This window comes from Dipodomys ordii, unplaced genomic scaffold (genome assembly GCF_000151885.1).
Source record: "Dipodomys ordii isolate 6190 unplaced genomic scaffold, Dord_2.0 Scaffold13, whole genome shotgun sequence".
Classification (NCBI taxonomy): domain Eukaryota; kingdom Metazoa; phylum Chordata; class Mammalia; order Rodentia; family Heteromyidae; genus Dipodomys; species Dipodomys ordii.
In genome coordinates this window covers 21,710,350-21,731,337 of record NW_012267229.1, presented here as the reverse complement: position 1 = coordinate 21,731,337, position 20,988 = coordinate 21,710,350, and the positions used below count along the sequence as shown (strand labels likewise).

At 42.1% G+C, this 20,988-nt stretch overlaps 1 protein-coding gene across 2 annotated transcripts in view; it reads left to right on the top strand.

Moving 5' to 3' along the window:
* Ptprt (protein tyrosine phosphatase, receptor type, T) overlaps nt 1-20,988 on the top strand; it is a 718,198-nt gene that overhangs the window by 74,866 nt on the left and 622,344 nt on the right. For both annotated transcript variants that reach the window (XM_013010741.1, XM_013010740.1), the window contains exons 3-4: nt 1,377-1,458; nt 11,069-11,184. In XM_013010741.1, the coding sequence (XP_012866195.1) occupies nt 1,377-1,458; nt 11,069-11,184 (198 nt within the window). The remainder of the gene's footprint in view (nt 1-1,376; nt 1,459-11,068; nt 11,185-20,988) is intronic.

The following is a 20,988-nucleotide window of genomic DNA, read 5'->3' as shown; positions in this document are numbered from 1 at the left end:
CATTGACACCTTCTCCACCAGGGCTTAATTAGCTCACTGTCACAGTTGATGGAGTTCTGGGCTTCACTAATATTGACCTTGGAACTCACTGACCTGCATCACATGAACTACAAAAAGAAGGAAAACCTTCTACATAAAGATTTTCTAGTTGTCTCATTACTGATCTTATGAGCTGAGGAGTAGAAGACTGGAGGGCAAAGAGTCCATTTTGGCGCTCACAAGGAGGTAGAGATGGGAAATGATGGCAGTTTGAACCAGGACAGTGGCACTGATTTCTGACTGGTTGTGGTCCACTTTAAAAGCCTATTATTGCTAGGTGCTGGTGGCTCATACCTGTAATCCTAGTTACTCAGGAGGTTGAGATCTGAGGATCATAGTTCAAGCCTGACCAAGCAGGAAAGCCCATGAAACTCTTATGTCTTAATACCCACTAGAAAACTGGAATTGCCACTGTAGCTCAAGTAGTAGAGTGCTAACTTTGGGCAAAAAGAGCTAAACCAGTGAGGCTGAGCATGGGGCTATATGCCTGTCATCCCAGCCACAAAGGAAGCATGCATAGGAGTGTAGTTCAGTCTGGCCTAGATAAACCATGAGAACCTATCTCAAAAATAAGATAAAGCAAAAAGGGCTAGGAACATGAATCAAGTGATCAAGTCCTGACAAACACAAGGCCCTGAGTTCAAACACTAGTACTAACATGAGGAAAGACAACCAAGAAGAATAATAAAATGCAGTATGTGGGGGAGGGGTTAGGTCAAGGTCAAGGTCACTGGCATTTGTAGTTAGTGTGAATGAAAATTAGGTCAAGGTGGGAATTTAGAAGTCTTTTTGCCTTCTTGACGATGTAACCTCTGTTGGGATTGGATGAGTGGATGATGAAAGTTACGACCTTTTCTGGGATTGGATGGGTGGATGAGGAAAGATTTTACCTCTGCTGGGATTGGATGGGTGGATGTGTAGAATGCAGAAGTTGGGGTCCTGAGTTCATGCCCCAGTAGTAGCACATATGCGCACATATACAGAAATCAGGGTATTAGGAAGTAGTTCTTTACTGGGCTTCATGTGGAGTCCCAAAGAGAAAGGTGCAGATCGAGGCCCAGGTTATGTTGGGGTTGTTTTTCTTACATTCAAATATTATTTCTGAAACCTATTAAAAATGTTCTATGTGGCTGACTTCATTTGGTAGTCACCAGAGTGTGGCCTTTTTGCCTTGCTTTGGAAATCCAGGTTGACTGCCAGTGTGGCATGCTGCCCCGATGCAAGGGCTCTTCGATTGGTTCTGATGAGAGCTGAAACCAAAGAGGGTCTGGGCAGCTTTCTACAATGAATGCTTACCATTGCTTCTGTGACACTGATTCCTGCCTTGTGTATTGCAGGTGATATTTGAATCCGTCTCTTTGAAGGGTCATCCCGGCTACATTGCAGTAGACGAGGTCCGGGTCCTTGCTCATCCATGCAGTAAGTCTGTCTTCTTCTCCCAGCCCAGCTGCAATGTCCCTATTCATTCAGCTCACAGACCCCTCCCTACCTCCCTCTCTCTCTTCTCTTTCTATCCTTCAAAAATGCTTACATACCCAATGTAATCAGTCCTGAATAAATCCATAATTTTTCTGGCCTGTTCAACAGGCTTCACCTCCAGGAATTTGCAGAAAGAGAGAGCAAGAGCATGAACATCGTTGTTTGAAATCTCTCTCCATTATTAAAGTAGTCTAAAGTCCTGATTGTTTATTAGTGGGATTCAGACTGCTGAAGTGGAAGAATTAGAGGGCCTTGGATAGAATCTTGTACAATTGTCTTAAAAAATAAAAGAACAACACCAAAACACTGAGCAAATTAGCATACTCTTCACACAGGAAAAGTACCCCAAAGTTAATAATTCTTTAAAAATTAATTCTAAATACACTCATCAGCTCCATGTAGGCATAGGAAGAGATTTCTCCTTGTGGTTCGTACTTATGGCACAGTGTCAAGAGTCCTTCAAGGCATGCTGCTCCTTAGTGTCCATCCACTTGCCCTCTCTCTTTGAAGCATTTTGTTGAAGATACTTGAATGGATTTGCTCAGTAGAGAAACCTAGATCCTGCCAAATCAAAGAACAGCCCAAATCCTGGGTGTAGGTAGCTATGATGGCATCGTATCTTGAGACCGTTAGCTGGAGGACTGGATTTAAAAGGATATGCCCAAGGATGATGGCAGGACTTGGAAGGGGTACTTAGATGTCCCATCATGTTGCTTTGAGATGATTCTTCTTACTTCAAAAAGCAGTCAGGCCTTCAGATATCACTTTTTCCCCCTCTTCCTGCCACTACAGTGTTATGCTGTGCCTCATTACCTTCTAGTATTTATTTTTGTTGAAGGAATTGGGAACAATTTCCAAACAATACTTTGGGGATGTTGGCTTTGGTGTGTATGCAAGAGAGACCCTGGTCCTGGGAATCAGCGTCTCAGGAAGAGATACTCTGGACTCTGTTACTCTGGCTTAAGTCACTACTCTGCTTTCTGTCTTAAGCCTTAGATATTCTTCAATGTGCAGTGTGTATTCCATTCAGTCGTGCCTGGGCAATGTCTGCTGAGCCAGACCTTCTATTGAGAAGAGTCCAGAGATTCCCAGCTCTGCAGGGTTGATATGGCAGACATGCAAATGGAGGCCTCTTACTGGATTGAATATTCTCTACCTTTGACTCCTGGATGTCAACTGTGTCACCTGTTTATTAGAGAATGATTTTTGTTCTAAAGATTGTCAGTGATGTCAGGAAAGTTTCCACAGCACAGTTTTCATTTTTTTAAGAGTTGAGATAGATTCTAACTCAGGGACCTCATACTTGCTAGGAAAGCACTCTACCACTGAGCCACACCTCCATCCATTTAATTGGTTTTTTTTTTCCTTTTTCAGCTCATGGCTCATATTTTTCCCCTTGCATTGACCTCAGATTGTGGTCCTCCTACAGCCTCCATCTCCCAAGTATTTGGGATTACAAGTTTGTGCTACTATACCAGGCCTCTTAATTTCACTGGCACCACTGGCACCTGTCTGTCCTATAAAGCATGCTCCCCCGAGTTCTGATTCTCATCCAGTGTTTGATATTTAGACTTGATCTTTCTAGCAATGGACACGGAAACTGGTATGGCGTTCTCTTCCTGGGTCCCAGAGCTCTGCACTCTAGTGGCAATGTTCAACCTCCACCATCATAATCTGACACTCATCTCTTAGTAGAAGTTCCGTCTTAGCTCCAAACACGATCCATAGTTTGTCCTCACAGCAAATAACTCCCTTCTCTCTGATTTAGCCCCACAGGAGAGAATTTAGTTCCATGGAAGGCATTCGGATAGCTTTCTACCACCAAAGCCTCAGAGCTCTTTTAGAATTCTCCCTTCGTGGGGGCTGCTTCCCTTGAGGGCTTCCTCCTCCTCCTCCCTCTGAGATGCATGGATGGCGTGGTTATAGAACTGCTGAGAGCCAGTTACCCAGCAAATGGGCCATCACTCAGGTGGGCATGGCCCAGGCTCTCCTGCGTGGTGTGCTGTGGCCAAGCTCAACTTCAGTGCTTAGCCAGCGTCCACATAAACTTCCCAGAAAGCACATGAGTGGCTGGAATGGGGAAAACTGCATTTAAATATATGTAAACACTGGCGGTGGACACAGTCATCTGGGGGTATTTCCACAGCTCCTGCACTGAATCACAGGTAGCCCAGCACTTTACGCATTCCTTCTTTCAACAAGTAAATTGAGCTGTGTGTTAAGAGCTTTCCTGGGCATCGTGAATTCTTGAGGAAGGACCGTTCAGTCTTTGTCTTCATGGTGTTTACTTGGCAGGATGGCCAGAGGGAAGAAAGGTGTTATTTTTTTTTAAGTAACTAATATGAAATAAGTAATAAGTGATTTCAGAGAGGAATAAGTAATAAGCAGTAAGTGCTAAGATGTACTTAGCAGTAAGTACTGTGGGTATGATTAACATGGGTGAGGGCTTCTTAGGTAGTAGGAAGGGAGGGTATGTTTGAAGATGATATGCTGATTTGGGGCTTGAATCACAGGAAGAAGTTGACTATGTGAAGATTTGGGGGAGGGAACATTCTAGTCAGAGGAAGTAGCAAGTTCAGGGGCTTGGGAATGAGAGCGGCTGGATGCTGCCTGAGCTCCTGAACACATGGAACATGACAGAAGGCGGCCTCATGGAGCTGGGGTCTGGCGTTTGCGGTTTAGATCTTCACTGGGTGCCAGGAAGCAGTGCTGGAGCGGGTACATGCTCAGGACTGGTATGGCCTCAGTCATGAGAGGATCACTTCACACTACTCTGGAAAATGAATTGAATGGCTCTAGGAAGTTCAGGAGACCCAAGAGCAAGAACATTCTAGAATCATAGAAGACATAGTGCTGGCCTGGACCAGGGCAGTAGAGAGTCATCCATTCATCAGCCAAAGAGTGTTTACTGAGCACATGCTTAGTGCCAGGTACTGTGCTGGGTTTATTTATGGAGTGTGCAAGGCAGACTCTGTTCTTGTAGACTTCCACTGAAATGAAAGAAATGGAAAAGAAAACAAGCAGTCAGGTGTTTCTGTGATGCGCAGCAGAGGATGTATTATGGTGTGAGGACTGGCATCTTTCTTTGCACATTAGACTGAGTGTTTAAGCAACCAATATGCCTCCTCTTACAGTTCTTCAAGGGCGAAGTCCAAGATCACAATGTTGCCAAACTTGGTTTTTCACAGACCACACTCCCCAGGGCTGGCATACGGCTATATGTACATTGTTTGTCTAGATTTACAAGTTTCTTTATCTTTAATAGTATCTTGACAAGCCTTAATTATGTGGGTTTTCATAAATCCTAGCAAGTGGATAGCCAGCCATTTCTCTTCCCCTTTCTTTATTATTATTATTATTTTTTTGTGGGTCGTGGGCCTGAACTCTGGGCCTGGGTGCTGTCCCTCAGCTCTTCAGCTCAAGGCTAGCGCTCTACCACTTGAGCCATAGAACCGCTTCCAGCTTTTTCTGCTTATGTGGTGCTAAGGAATCGAACCCAGGGCCTCATGCATGCAAGGCAAGCACTCTACCACTGAGCTACCTTCCCAGCCCCTTGCCTTCCCCTTTCTTTCCACATCTCTTCTTCCTATAAGAACATCAGTCAGGTTAGATGAGGACTACACTTTAATGTAGTTGCTTCTTTTAAGGTCCTGTTTCTTTTTTAAAATGTTTTTTATTTGTAAAAATAGTGTACAGAGGGGTTACAGTTACATGAGTAAGGTAATGAGTACATATCCTATTGAGCATTGTTACCTCCTCCTTTGTTTTTCCCCTACTATCCTTTCCCTCCCTACATCCTCAACTCCTCCCTCCCCTCACCACAAGTTGTAAAGTTCGTTTTCTACATAGTGTCTTGCACATCTCATTGTTACAATGGGTCAACTTGTATCCTTGTTTCAGCATTTTGTTATTTCCCTTCCATTCCCTAAATTAGCAAAATGTATATGCAAGATGCAGGGCACCGACATCAAATACAGTGAAGACAGGGGTTATACCTGGGAGAAGAACATACAAGAGAAACAAGAAAAATCACATAGTACATTTTAGATACATTAAAAACAATAGCAAGAAAGAAAAAACCAAGTTGTGTCCCCATCTTGGGGTTCATTTCACTTAACGTCATCTTATATGGTCATATGTACATAGCTTTGGTTAAGGTCCTGTTTCTTAAACATGGAAGCGCTAGGGGATAGATCTTCAATTTAGGGCGATGGGCCCAATTCAATTCATAATGGACAGTCATCACTGCGAGAACAGAGCAGAACCTGGAAATGGCAGGTAGTGGCTGGGGTAGAGACTTATGAGAACACTAGGGCCAATTCGTCTTATTGATGATTCAGATTGTGAGAAGTGAGGGGGAGAGGGGGATCAAAATGTCACTCTCAAATGGCTGGCTTACGCAAGGTGGTGAAAATCTGCAGATAACTGAGCATGCATGATGAATGTACTCTTCCCCCCAACCTTTACACATGCTATGGACCTGAAGCTAACTGAGCATGTGTGTTGCAATCCCCACTATACATATACACGCTGGGCCGGGGAGCTACTTAAGAGATTTCATGTCATACAGCCTGCTACCATTTCTGCAGCTGTCCTCGAAGCAGAAAGTACTTTGCGGGCCTCCTAGCCTCAGAATTTTATGACTTTCCTCATAGATTGTTAAAAATTTAAGTATATTAAAAAATATGCATTTCCTTTATGTCCTCAAGCACTTTAATTCTCTACTCCTGTCCTTCAGAATGTTTTCTGTTAACATATGACCAGGGTTTAGTAATAACTGATTCCATAAATTATCCCAAAACTTCTAGAGAATCGGGGCCTGTGTCTGCCCTCCACGCACTACGACTGAAGTTGTACCATTAAACGCGTGTCTTGAGATGTTCCAAAACAGTGATCCAACAGTGTGACACACAAAAGAAATTATTTTCTCTTACTGTCTGAAACTTCTTGTCTATATTTTATAGCCCATTTAGCTTTTGTGTGTGTGTGATTCCAAAAATATTTTGGCCCTGGTTACCACACACTGCTTGTTTCTCAGTATTTGTCATTAGCAGGGCCATTGCAGTTATAACGATGTATGATAAATGTCAGCGTGATTTTCCACTGGGTTTCAAAGTTTCTAACTACTAAGTTGACTTTTAGAATTTTTCAAACCTGTTTTTTTTTTTAAGCTCGTCACAAGCTTATGGGGCCATGTTCCTGAGCCCACAGAGCATCTGCAGTGTATTTCTAATGTATGTCCTGAGCATTTCTGTTCAATTGTGCAGGCTCCTACTGAGCATTGTCAGGCTTAAAGAGCGTGATAAAGGGCACAACAATACGTCTTTAGATGCTATGCTGACATCTTCAGGAGCTTAAATGTCACCAACATGGAGGCATTTTGCCCCAACTGCACAGCCAGTTTGTTCTTAACCCCATTCAGCAGGATCCCATTTTGGAGGAGCTGAGGGGACATTTTAAAATCATAAGCTGGTGTCAGGCCTAGGTCCTAAGGTCAGCCTTGTTTGGCTAAATTAAAGTTAGTGGAATAATTTCTCTCCTAGAGCTTCAGAGGTTGAGGCTGGGGCCGTAAACATGGAAAGCTTGCTTGGCTGAAGAGGATGATGGACAAAGCAAGTCAGGGAGGCTAGGAACCCAGACAAGAGGCCTAAGCAGGTTCCTCTCATAAGGAGGATTCCCCCAGAGAGAAAGCTAATAGGAGAGGTGATCCAGGGCCTTGTAGAGCTGAGATGAGATCGTAAGGGCCTGCAGACCGAATGCTGAGAGAGAAGAGGGTGGTGGTGTGAGTTCTATGGTCCAGGCCAGCTCTCCCTTGATTCTCATGCCATATTATGTAGAAGTATTACTGTATTTCTGGAGGACCATGTGGGCAAGCCTGAACCATGGGGATTTTCCCAGATAACTTACATAAGAATATGTATCAGAGGCCACAGGCTTGATAGAAACTGCCTACCTCTGGAGTTTGGATAAACCTGTGGTTTAATAAATCCAGCCAAGATCTTAAGATGCGAGAGCTCCATAATATCGGCATTTCTTACTTCCCTGGCCAAATCAGATGATTGACAGTCCTTAGCAAAACCTTCTTACCTACACCTGGAGTTTAGTAACAACTAATTACCCTTCTGACATACTTGACAGCCTCTCCCTTTCTGAGGAGCTCCAGGTCCCATGTTATCACTGCTTCCGGTTGCCTTCCCAGTCTTGAAGCTCGTTTCCTTGTCTCTTTCCCTATACAGAAAAAACACACAAGCACACATTCATTTCTAAGTCACTATCAGAAGTGGGGAAATCAAAAGACAGGGCAAGGAAGTGGTGTTTTTGCTGCTTTTGATTTACATCTGAACCACTTCATTAACTCACATAACTGGCAGCTCCCTGTAGGCATATGGGTTCCACATCTTTGCTGTAAGTCACAGCATTTTGCCTGAATATTAACCAGGGACCGTGAGACATCTATATTTTGCATCTATATGGGAGGGAGGAGAGGGCTTGCAGACTAGAGAATCAAGATAAAAGATCTTTTGCTAGTCAGGTGCCAGTGTCTCCTACTTATAGTCCTAGCTATTTAGGAAGCTGAGATCTGAGGATTGCAGTTCAAAGCCAGCCCTGGCAGGAAAGTCTGTGAGACTCTTATCTCCAATGAACCACCAGAAAACTGGAAGTAGCACTGTGGCTCAAAGTGGTAGAGTGCTAGCCTTGAACAAAAGGGCCCAGGCCCTGAGTTCAAGCCCCACAACTGACAAGAAAAAAAAACCCAAAAGGTCTGTTGCTGTGGAGGGAGATAAGGAAAGAAGTCAGAAACAAGCAAGGGACCATTGATTTAGAGAAGATCCATCTCTCACTGTTCATGTCCCAGAGCTTAGTGCTTGCCCAGAGTCTCAAAAGGGAGGGAAGAGCAGCCCTTTTTAAAACCCAACACTGAGCTTCCGGCCTTGGAGTCAATGCTTCCCCCTCCCTTCCTATCCAGATCTGATGCTGTCTTCGTCCTTTAAACCTGTGGCATATACAAAGGTTCACTCTATTCCCCCTTGAAGAATTGACTCGAACTGATAGTTCCAAAAATAACTTGACCAAATTATACAGGAGAGCCCACAAGGAAACAATTTCAAGCAATCAAAGCAGCATGATGTTTGTCAGGCTGGCTAAAAGGCAGGTGGGGGGATCTTAAACTCTGAGAAACCCACCCGAGGCCGTGCAAGTAGGGTCTCTGAGCCGTGGTCATGATTTAAAAAAACTTGAACAGAAGGAGAAAATGTTCTCACAGCAAGTGTCCCTGATCAAGCCAAGGTTCTTGGCTTCTGCAGGTCCTTTACAGTTGGGTAGACAAGAGAGTTCAAAGCATAAAGCCCCTGGAGAAAAACAGCAAGGAAAGGGATCACTTCTCAAATATTAGGGAGCAAGTGGAGAAGCCTGTAGAGACAGCACAGCCTTGCCTGAGAGCCCTTTCTCAGGCCCCTGAGGTTTTTATCTGATGACAGCATCTTCACTCCCAATGCCCAGGATGCAAGAGAATGAGCGAGGTAAAAGCCAAAGTGTGGGCTAAAATAGAACTGGAATCAGTTCTTTGCCCGTCTCTGGCTAAAGCTCTATAGCTTTGGGAACAATGAACTTGTTGATCGTTGGTTTCTCCTTCTCTAGTAAGGAAATGATACTGGCATCTGCTTCACAGGGAGGCCATGAAAAATTAAATTAGATAAAACACCCGAAGCACTTGTCATCAGATCTGACACTGGAGGACTTTTCAATGATATTATTGTTCCTGTTTATCTCTCTGAATACTTGTCTCTCTCTGGAAAGATGGCCAGAGGTCCTGGTGGGTTCTTTTCATCTTCTTAGAACTCTTTTGTTTGGTCTCATTCTGGGGAGGGGCTTCAGTCCCCATTTCCTAAATGTTTTGTTGATGGTGGTAGGGATCCTCTATTGTGATATGAAGAAACTTGTTCATCTAATCATTGGTTATCAATGGATGGAGCTCTAATATTGATGACATATATGTATATGTATATATATCATTATTTGATATATATCATCATTGATATGATATATATATATAGAGAGAGAGGAGACCAGTCTCCACAAATAAGAAAGAAGGTGAGCCGGGTGCCCATAGTTTATACCTGTAATCCTAGTTACTCAGGAGGCTGAGATCTGAGGATTGCAGTTCAAAGCCAGCCTGGGCAATGAAGGTCCATGAGACTTTTAGTTCCAATTAACCCCCAGAAAACCAGAAGTGTTGCTGTAGCTCAGTAGTAGTTTAAGCTTGCCTTGAGCTGAAGAGCTGAGGGACAGCACCCAGGCCCAGAGTTCAAGCCCCACAACCGACAGAAAAAAAAAAGGAAAGAAGGTGATCCCAAGTTCTCCATCCAAAATCATATGCTAGCCAGCTTCCAGTGGCTCATTCCTGTTGTAATCCTAGATACTCACAAAGCTGAGATTCCAGGATGGAGGTTTAAAGTTCAGGTGGATAAATCAGACAAACCCATCTCTCCAATTAGCCAACCAAAAGCCAGATGTAGAGGAGTGGCTCAACTGGTAGAACACCAACTTTGAGTGCAAAAAGCCAAGCAAGAGTGCAGGGACCTGAGTTCAAGCCCCAGTAATGGCTCAACTTAAAAAGCAAAAATAAAACAAAACCACAGACCCTACATTTGCTGAAAATAATCAGCATGGGACCTATTGCCCAAAGGCACCAATTTTTTATTTGAATCAGTGTTCCAACTCCCACTCATGCTCAGGAGGTGTCATTGCTTACAGCTAAGACTGTAAAGTCTGGGCCTTTGTGCACATATACACGTTTCTGGAACTCTCTGTATATCTATTCCTTTCTGAACCCAGGAGATAGAGCCACCACCACTGCGTTGGCAAAGTGATTATTGCTGGAAGACACTGCACATAGCTCTCATCACATAGAAGCACTCAGTGAAGGACAACTCTAGCATTCTCTTCTTTGGTGGTCAGCAGCAGCAGCAACAAGGCCAAGGGAATGTGTTGAGCCCAGGGGCTTCACTGCAGCCTTCTGTGTTTGTTTAGGAAGGCTTCAGGAAAGCCTAGTGGGAAACCCTTCCCCTCCTGTCTTCCTTCTTTCCAGTATTGGGTTCCATGGTTTTACCTGGCCTCCAGCAGCAGCCCCAGGTTCAACAGTCAGGGTGAACACAATGTAATAGGCATCACTGCACACTAGCTAGGAACGGGGATCCTGAATATCTCAGAGACCTGGATTCTTGTCTTGTCTCATTCACTCTCTGGGTGTCTGGCTCTGCCATACTGTGCCACCTCAGAGCCTTTATCTTCTCAACAGGGCCCTAGGGATTGGATTTTGTGAGGCTGAAGTAAGACAGATGAAATGTGTGAGTTCACAGAACAGCCCTGATTCACTACCTGATCCATCCCCTCTTCCCTAAGCCCCTGATCCATGACCTCATCCCTAAGCCCCGGTGATTCCCAAGTACAGTCTTCCCTACCCAGTGCCCACCCCGACTTCCATCCTCAATAGGGAAATAGTGCAGGCTATAGAATCCTGGCCTCATGTGCCCTTTGGTTTCTGTCTTAGGAAAAGCACCTCATTTCCTGCGACTCCAAAATGTCGAGGTGAATGTGGGACAGAATGCCACATTTCAGTGCATCGCTGGAGGGAAGTGGTCTCAGCATGACAAACTTTGGCTCCAGGTAAGAAGAGCAGAAGCTCCTGCTCACACTCCCTACCCCTTCCTAGGAGAAAAAAGTATGTGGTGGGATGAAAGGTCAGAGAGAGAGAGAGAGAGAGAGAGAGAGAGAGAGAGAGAGAATATGCAAGCATGCATGGACTCAGAGACTCTTACTCATATATCCAGCTTTTTTTGCTCAAGGCTGGTGTTCTACCACTTGAGTCACACTTGCACTTCTGCCTTTTACTGGTTAATTGGAGATAGAGTCTCTCCAATTTGTCTGCTTGGGCAGGCTTTGAACTTTAATCTTCATATCTCAGTCTCCTGAGTACTTAGGATTACAGATGTGAGCCACTGATGCCTGGCTCAGGAAGGGACACTTCTAAAGCACCTCTGCTCCTTAGAAGCTTGTTCTCCAAGCCATGGTTTTATTTTAAATCTTAACTACAATTCTGTTATGTTGACATTGGTGTAACTACTTTATAGATGGAGAAATGGATATCCAATAAGAGTTCTAGGTCTAAAATTTGTGACTATAGCTTTCCCTAACTCCTGTGTTTTAAATCAAGATTACCAGGCCTAAGATTCGAGGTATATGACATCATAAAATCTTGACTAAAAGGTTCTTGTATTTCTAGGTAAAAATCAGTCACTTCGTTCCTGGAATAGGTTGCTAGAATGAGTAATCTTTATTTTCTCTAGTTAAATGGACTCAGAATAGCATGTCCGAAAAGTGTTTTCAGCTTGGATAAGTTGTTCTGTCATTCCTGCTTATTGGTGCTATTTTTCAGCAAGTCAAGAAAGTTTGAGGCAGGGGTGGGCACAGGGGTAGAACATAGTGTGATGGTGCTAGCACATACCTGGCTTCAAACTGTGATTTTTCCATTTCAACCTTCTGAGTATCTAGAATTGTAGACATGAACCACCAGTGTCCATTTCCCTTTCATGTTTTTTTTATGTGTTTAATTCATTTATCCTTTTCTCTATCTCTCTTTTGAGACAAAGTCTCACTATGTAGCTCAGGCTGGCCTAAAATTCATGACTCTCCTGCTTGAGCTTCTCCAATGGATTATGGGTTTATACTACCATACCCAACTTTTATTTAACTTAAACTGTTTTTAAACAGGCTTATGGAAGTGTAATTGAGATGCAATATTTGAGGTATACAACTTGACAAGTATGGTATATATTGGTATGTGAAACTATTTCTACAATCAAATTGTTGATCATAGTCATCACATTTCATTTGTAATCACTCCTTTCTACTCTTTCCACCCCAGTGTGTACCAGGTAACTTCTGGTTTTCTGTCTACCAATTTATATACTCTAGACTTTTATATAAGAGAAATTATGAAGTACATATTTTATTCAATGCAATTATTTCAAGGTTACTCTATGTAGTGTATATCAATCCTATTGTTATTTAACTTAGGAGCTACATAATATTGAATTCTATGGAAATGCCACATTTTGTTTTATCCACTCACCTATTGATAAACACCTGTTGGGCTGTGTCTGGCTCCTGGCTGTGAACATTGTGGGCACATGTTCTTCCAGCTCTTGAATGGATGTGTCATTCAGTAGATGTATATTTACTTTTTTAAAGAATGATGAGCTGATTTCAAAAAAGAGTGGTACCATTTTTCATTCCCTCTAGCTGGCCGTGGAAGTTCCATTTATTCCTCTGTCCTTACCCATACCTTCTTTGATTGAGCCTTAATTTGCCTAGAGGTGCTAAGGTACCTCATTGTAGTTTTAAATTTCACTTCCCTGAGGATTAAGGATGTTGAACATGTTTTCATGTGCTCTGTTGCCCAGATTGCTCTGATATACTTTGATGGGAGTTCACATGTCAATTCTCTTCTTAAATCTCGACAGTTGGAAACTCCCTGGGCAGAAAAAGTTCCTCTAGGGACTAATAGTTCTGCCTAGCTAACTTGGAGCTCAGCAGAATGGAAACAATAGCAGTTTTGGCCTCTCTTTCTAAGTCACTCAGTATTAAGTAGTGCTGTTTACTCTTTTCATTATAATTAGCACCGAAGTGAATCTTGTTCCCAGGATGTCTTGTCATGCCAAGGACATTACCTCCCTTGGGTCATGAGGGAAATGAAGTAGGACAATCACAATATTTTCTGCAACTTTATTTGAATTTTCCAATTATTTTATGTTATTATTGCTACAGTTCTGAGTTGCTTACCCTAAACCTGAGGTCTGTGATCAGGAGAATATTACAAAAGAACATAATTGAAATTTTTTAAAAAAACAACAAAAATACATGGTGTGGAGCTCTTCTACGTTATTTACTTACCATATCTTATTTCACAGAATCCTTTTCCCATGGTTTACAATGGGGATCTAAAGTATGGTAAAACAGACTAAATTAAAAGCCAGGCAACGTAAGATAGAAATGAAAGAATCAAAAGGAATTGGTAATCACAGTGAAACTCCTTTTCTACATACTTGCTGCTTTGCCTGGTAGGGCATAAGCAGGGCCTAGAGCACCACAACCACTGATGGAATAAAGAAAGCCTGTCAGATATATAGCTCACAATGTGTTCCAGATAACATGACCCAATTGCTCAGGAAAATTCTATCTGTTGTTCATTCAGAAATCCAAACAAGCATTGTCTCCAGGAGTCTACCTAAAGCAAACTCTGTGTGATGTAATGATAAGCGTCTCTTCCATGGTCTCCTTGAGGGAAAGCAAGTGGGTCCATGGGCTGGACTAGTTTCATATAATAAAGCTCTGTCTAAAAGCAATCTGGGGAGGGGAAGGAGAGGAGGGATGGTAGGTGATAGGTATGACAGAGGCTCCCAACTTTCTGTTAATTTGTACCCATTCTAGATATCTTAAACTTATCTGGTGAGTGAACAGATCTGATAAAGATTCCTCCAGTGAAACCTTTCTAAATATTATCTCTTGTATTCATATTTTAGAAAGTAGTGGGAAGGAAAATCTGTACAGTAAATTCTGGCATGCATGTGTGGCTATGAGGTTCAGGCTTATGTGCAATGGTGTAGTTGGAAGTTGGTTTATTGGTTGGTACACACACACACACACACATGCACACACATATATGCATGTACAAATGAACAGAGATTTATTTTGGAAAGTTGGCTCACATGATTATAGAGACAGAGAACCTACCATTTTCTATCTTCAAGATAAAGACCCAAGGATACTGGTGATATAATTCAGCCCAAGTCCAAAGACCCAAGATCTAATATGGCTGATGGTATAAATCACAGTCTAAGGACAGGAGAAGGTCCATGGGCCAGTTGAGGCAGGCAAGCAGGAAGCACAGGGCAAATTCCTCCTCCCTCTACCTTTCTCTTCTATCTCGACCTTAGAAAGGTTAGGTGATGCTGGCTACCCACCCACATTGGAGAGGGGAACCTAAAACATTACAAAGTCCACAGAATCAAATGTTAATGTTATCTAGAACCATCATCAGAGACAATGCTTAATCTGGGTACCCTATTGCCCAGTCAAGTTACTGATGACATTAACCACATGATCATGACTTAACAGTGTTTGACAAACATAGAAGGCACCAATTAAGATACCTGCCAAGAGGAAATGGCTGAAGCGCCGATGTAAGATAGGAAAAATTCATGCCGATTTATGAGACATTACTTCGGCTGAAGCTTTGGTAGACTTGCCAGAGTTCTTTTCTACGCCACAAGGCTAGAGTGACTTAGCCTGAGAATTTCTTTTTTTTCGTTTTCATTTTGTATGTTTTTTATTGTAACAATGCTGTACAGCAGGGTTACAGTTACATGAGCAAGGTAGTGAGTACATTTCCTATCGAGCGTTGTTGCCTCCTCCTTTGTCTTCCCCTATCATCCCTTCCCTCCCACCTCCACAACTACCCACCTCCCCAGCTGAAGTTGTAAAGTTCATTTTCAACAAAGTGCTTTGTACATCTCATTGTTACAATGGTTCAACCTGCATCCTTATTTAAGCATTTTGTTTTTTCCCTTCCCCTCCTGGAATTAGAGAAGTGTATATACAAGATGCTGGGCACTGACATCAAATATAGTGAGAACAGGGGTTATACAATGGGGGAGGAATATACAAAGAAACAAAAAAATCACATGGCACATAATAAATACGTTAGAAACAATAGCAAGAAAGAAAAAAGATACTTGTGTCCCTATCTTGGGGTTCATTTCACTTAACATCACCTTATATGGCCATATCTACATAGCTTTTGGCCTTTTCTGCTAGTCCTACACATGTACTAGTAATTGCAAACAAGGAAAACCATGGGACCTATGTTTCTTTGGGACTGGATTACTTCACTTAATATAATTTTTTCCAACTCTTTCCATTTCCTAACAAATGGGGCAATTCCATTCTTTCTGATGGAGGCATAGAATTCCATTTTGTGTTTGTGTGTGTGTATGTGTGTGTGTGTGTGTGTGTGTGTGTATATACCACATTTTCTTGATCTATTCATCTACTGAGGGTCACCTGGGTTGGTTTTATATCTTAGCTATGGTAAATAATGTTGCAATAAACATAGTTGTGCTGGTAGCTTTAGTATAGCCTTGTTTGTGATCGTTTGGGTAAATGCCCAAAAGTGGGATTGCTGGGTAATAGGGGAGCTCTATGTGTAGTCTTTTGAGGAACCTCCATACTACTTTCCAAAGTGGCTGAACAAGTTTACACTCCCACCAACAATGCAGTAGGGTTTCCTTCTGTCCACATCCCCTCTAGCATCTGTTGTTATTAGAGTTCTTGATTATAGCCATTCTAACTAGGGTGAGGTGGTATGTCAATATTGTTTTGATTTGCATTTCTTTTATGGCTAGAAAGGTTGAACATTTTTTCATGTGGCTATTGGCCATTCTTATTTCCTCTTCAGAGAAATTTCTCTTTAAGTCTTTAGCCCACTTAGCCTGAGAATTTCTAAAGTAAGTGAAACAAATACATCAGAACCAAAAGAGTCTCCATACAAGACCTGTGGTGGTCCAGCCATCAACAGTGCCTTTACCTCCTGGAGCTTCTGGGATAAGCGGAGAAAATTCACTAAGACACCAAGGATGGAAACTTTTTATCATCCAGTTTAAGTCATGGAAAAAGACTTGTGTTCTGGACTGGTATGTGTGGATCCCCCTTTCCTGCAATGATTCTAAAGCTGTCAGTGGCTCTGTTTGTGATACATCCTGACACCCATGTGGTACTAATAGAGGTTGCCTATCTCTCTTTCTATAGAATAAAATTCTATAATCCACTATTTTTTAAGTAGTTAGCTTGAAAAGAAGGGCCAACCCACACCCCTAATTTCCACCCTTCTAATAACTTTACATGCTATTTGGAAGACCCTTCTGGCTTTCGTGTATTTGTAATACAAGTTCTTCAAAAGAAGCAACGATCAGAACTTACATGGAAATAGAGGTACCTGAGCCTAGAATAATAGTAGAGCTTCAGACTGATGGATGATAAAAGACCAGTGAAATCAATAAATGAATGTGTTAGTCCTGTCCAGGCATGGTTACTCCTTGAGGCAAAGGGACTTTATCATGCCACAGTCCATGGTTGAAAGGCATCATTTATAACTTTCTTACTCCTTACACCATACATAGGCCTGAAGAACTCAAACCCATTGGTTTCCATGCTTACAACAAGTGGAATATTCAGCCAATAGATCAGTCTCTGGCTTTGAGAAGCCATTTTAGAAAACAGGAAAGAATTTATAGTTTGTACATGAGGTAGGACTGCACGGATAGAATCATCAGCTCAGCTTTAGGAAATATTTATTTAAATGGGTACATCCTTTCTGGAAGGTAAACCATGAATGCCTAAGCTTTAAATCTACGTATGCTTCCAAAGCGTAATTTTACTTATTGTTGTTTACCTAAGGAAATGACCAGAAATCAGGACAAAAAAATGTACCTTCCAGGATGTTCCACAGACATAGGACTACAAAGATCCATCAAGAGAGACTAATTAAGTAAATGCTGGAGTAAAGTAATTAAATGTCAGTTTATAGACATATACTTAGTGACATTTTCACAGTATGTAATTAAGTGAATACAACAAGCAATAAAACCATATATTAAGTTTTATGAAAAACATATATATTCAGATATAATAGTATTCATGACACATACATATGTAATGCTGTATATACATCCTTACGTACACACATATACTATCATGGAAGTATCAAAATAATGAATTTTATTTTCTTCTCTCTTCTTTTACATGTTTTCCAACAAAATACTGAGAGCTAACCAAACATGGATGAATTCTATTCAAGAAGAGAAAAATTATCTCTTTTTTTTTCTCTAGATACAGATGTTGGAGAGTTGACAGGGTGGGGTGGGGTGGCTTTGGTGGGGGAAGGTTGGGTCAGACCTTCCCCACTCCCCCACAAATGAGAACACAGGCCACATTGCGCCACACCCCTGTCAGCTTCGTCACATCCTGCTCAGGTGTTCTGTCTTAAAGCATCCATGGCTGATGTGGTTCTGTCATCTTTCAAGTCCTCAGGGACAGGAGCTGACCCTGTTAGTCCCACCATGTAGCTGCCCTCCCTCGGGGCCTCTCTTCAAAGCATTCGCTCCACTAGGGGGTCTGTACAACTCATAACATTTGCAGAGTCTCAGAAACGGGGACATGTGTCCAAATGCTCTGCATAAATCTCAGCAGGGACTGTGTATGCGTTGAGACAAATCGCAGGCATTGTTATGGGAGTTGACTGGGATCTGGCAGGAAAAGGTCCAGGCCCTCAAAGCCCTCGGGCCCCACATCAGCTGCACCTGGCGAATGAGATCAGGAGGGAAGTCACTCCTGGCCTTGGTGATTTTTCCAGTGAACCTGTTTCCTTGCTCCCGCAGGGCTGTGTGGAACCGTTTCTCTTCCTCCTTTTCTGCTCTGAACCTCTGTTCCTTTTGGTGTGGGGTTTCTGTGTAGTGGCCACATCCTAACTCAGCCAAGATGATAAAGTAATGAAAGAATGGAGAACAACTGACATCTATCATGCCATCAACACAGAAAGAATTTACTTCTCATGACCAGACTTTCATCCAGCTGTAATGAGGAGGCAGGATTCAAATGTGGATCTGAGACTTTTTATGAAGTCCTGAGTTCATGCTTGCTGTGTTGGGCCACCCCTTCAGCCTTGCAGTCTATATAAACACCTCTCATTTGCCAGCACTACCTAAATACTTAAATATATTTGAGTGTCTTAATATAATATAATAGTAATGTTGTAATATTATTAATAGTAATATTATAATTAATGTTAATATTATAATAATATTTTTAAATGCCCTTGAAATATATCTAAGTTGACCCCTCAAATTTCCTTTTTTCTTTTTTAAAATTTGTATTATTATTATTATTATAAGGGTGATACACAGAGGTATTACAGTTACATAAGTCAGTTAATGAGTACTTTCCTCTTTGTGCTCTCCCAGGTTTTCCCTCCCACCCCTACCCACAAGTTGTACAGTTCATTTTCAATATAGTGTCTAGTGAATATCACTACTGCATTGATTCACCCTTTGTCCCTCCATTTCCCCTTTACCCTCCTAAAGACAGATAAATAAACAAACAAGACAAAAAGAAAAGAAAGCAGATACTACAAAGGAAAAAAACCTGTTTTCATTTTCTAGAGTTTATTTTGATAAATAATATTTTATATGATCAGATGCACATAGGTATTGCACCAATATGTTCCTTTCAGAAGAATTCTTGATGCCTTTTGACTTTTATTGTCTCCTTCTTAGTCACATATTGCAAATTTGAGGTCAATATTTGCTATGTAGTTTTCTTCCACTCCCAAATCTTGCCAAAATGGCTCTTGTAATATCATCAGCACTTTTCTTTGTTAAAGCCAACTTGTGCTTATCTGTTCTTATGCAGGTGCTCCTTGACAACAGAGTTACATCCCCTGATAGAAGCATCCTGTACTGGAAATATTGCAAATCAAAGTGCATTTACTACACCTGACCTACTTATCAACATAGCTTAGCCAAACGATATATTGTAGAGTTTCCATTGTTTTTCAGGCCTGCTAGTAGCTTCACTCTCCCACCTTCAGGGAGAATTATGTCACATATTGATACTCCAATCAAAGATCAAATCACAGGTATTGCCTGGACACTGGTGTCTCATGACTGTAACCTTAGCTACTCAGGAGGCTGAGACATGAGGATTATAATTCTAAACCAGCATGGAGAAGAAAGTCTGTGAGACTCTTATCTCCAGTGAACCAACAAAAAGCCAGAAGTGGAACTGTGGCTCGGTTGGTAGAATGCTAGCTTTGAGAGAGAGAGAAAAAAAAAGCTCAGAGACAGCACCCAAGTGCCTCCTGGTCAGAAAACATTTAGATGAAATTTCCACAATTCATTTGTAAGGAATGTTCTCTTCACTTCTAGTCCATCTGCTTCAAGGCCTTGCTGTGCTAGTGAGTTAACTACCTCCTCCCAGCGGGAGAGAGGCAGAGTAGGACAAGCAGAGAGGATTACTTGTGCATGAGCTGCTGCCCCTTCTGTGGATGGAGGAAGTGGTGTTGGAATGGAGCGGACACGGACCAGGGACATGGTCACTGAGGAGGAAGGTGTGAACAGATCATTTTCCCACCTGCTCATCCTCCTAGCTCAGAATTAATGGCTCCCTGGGGGCCTTATGCCAGGCCCTGCTTGAGTCTCAGCAGGAGCTCTGAGCCCTGACTCATCCCAGAATGAGTGAGTCCTCTGTGTGCCCTGTTTGAAGGGTTTCAGCACAGCCCATCAAAAATGACTTATGTCTACTTCTATTTCTTTTAACTTTTAATAAAGAATAATCAAAAGCTGTTCTCCAGAGGTTGCAAAAATAAAAAAAAAAGAGCTACAAATGTGCTTTGGAGAGGATCAATGGGCAAGATTCTAGCAAGTTTCCAAATGTCATGCCCTTGCTAAGGGGAGACCAGAAGAGAACAGAATATTCACTACAAATGAATTGTGGGAATTTCACCTTCAAGAACATTCACTGGCCCCTTCCCCAGAGTTCCTGATTGACAGGGGCTAGGGAGGGGCGAGAGAGTTCACATTTTGAATTTCCATTGGCTCACAGTGGATGGAAAGGCTGACTGGAGACCACATTTTGAGAACCATTGCTTTAGGCTGTTGGAAGAGCTTTGCTCTTTCCACACCCATCCTTTTCCTCCACAAAGTATGCTATGTTTATATTTTACTCTTTTTTTTTTATTTTGCTGTTTTGTTAGGATCTTTACCCAGCCTATAAATTCCTCTGGGCAGAAATTATACCTTCTCTACTCCATAGTCTCTCATTTTCTGTTTTGTAAAATAATGAGTACATTTCCAGTGTGATTAATAATAGAATAGAGAAAGAAGAGAAAATGCAGACTACCAACAGCAAGGACAAACAACAGCTCGCATTCTCTTAAAAATTTACACTTCTAACAAGTTCCCCAGTGCTGCCATGGTCCAGGGACAGCACCCTCTGAGGAAAGCTTTCTAGAGGATTTGAAGAGCATTGGGTCACCTTGATCCTGGAAGCCAGAAAGCACCGCAATGAGGTAAAGCTGCCCTCAAAAATGTAAAAAGTTGCAGTCTACTGGTGGCTCACATATATAATCCTAGTTACACAGGAAGCTGAGATGTGAATATCACAGTTTAAAGCCAGCCCAGGCAGAAAAGTCCCTGTGAGACTCTTTTCTCCAATTAACCACCAGAAAATCAGCAAAATGATCTTAGGGATAGCACCCAGGCTCTGAGAACCTATGACTGACCAAAAAAAAAAAAGTAAAAAAATTAACAAATATATAGCTAGATTTAAATTGAAGAAAAGATTTCTCCAGCTCTACTC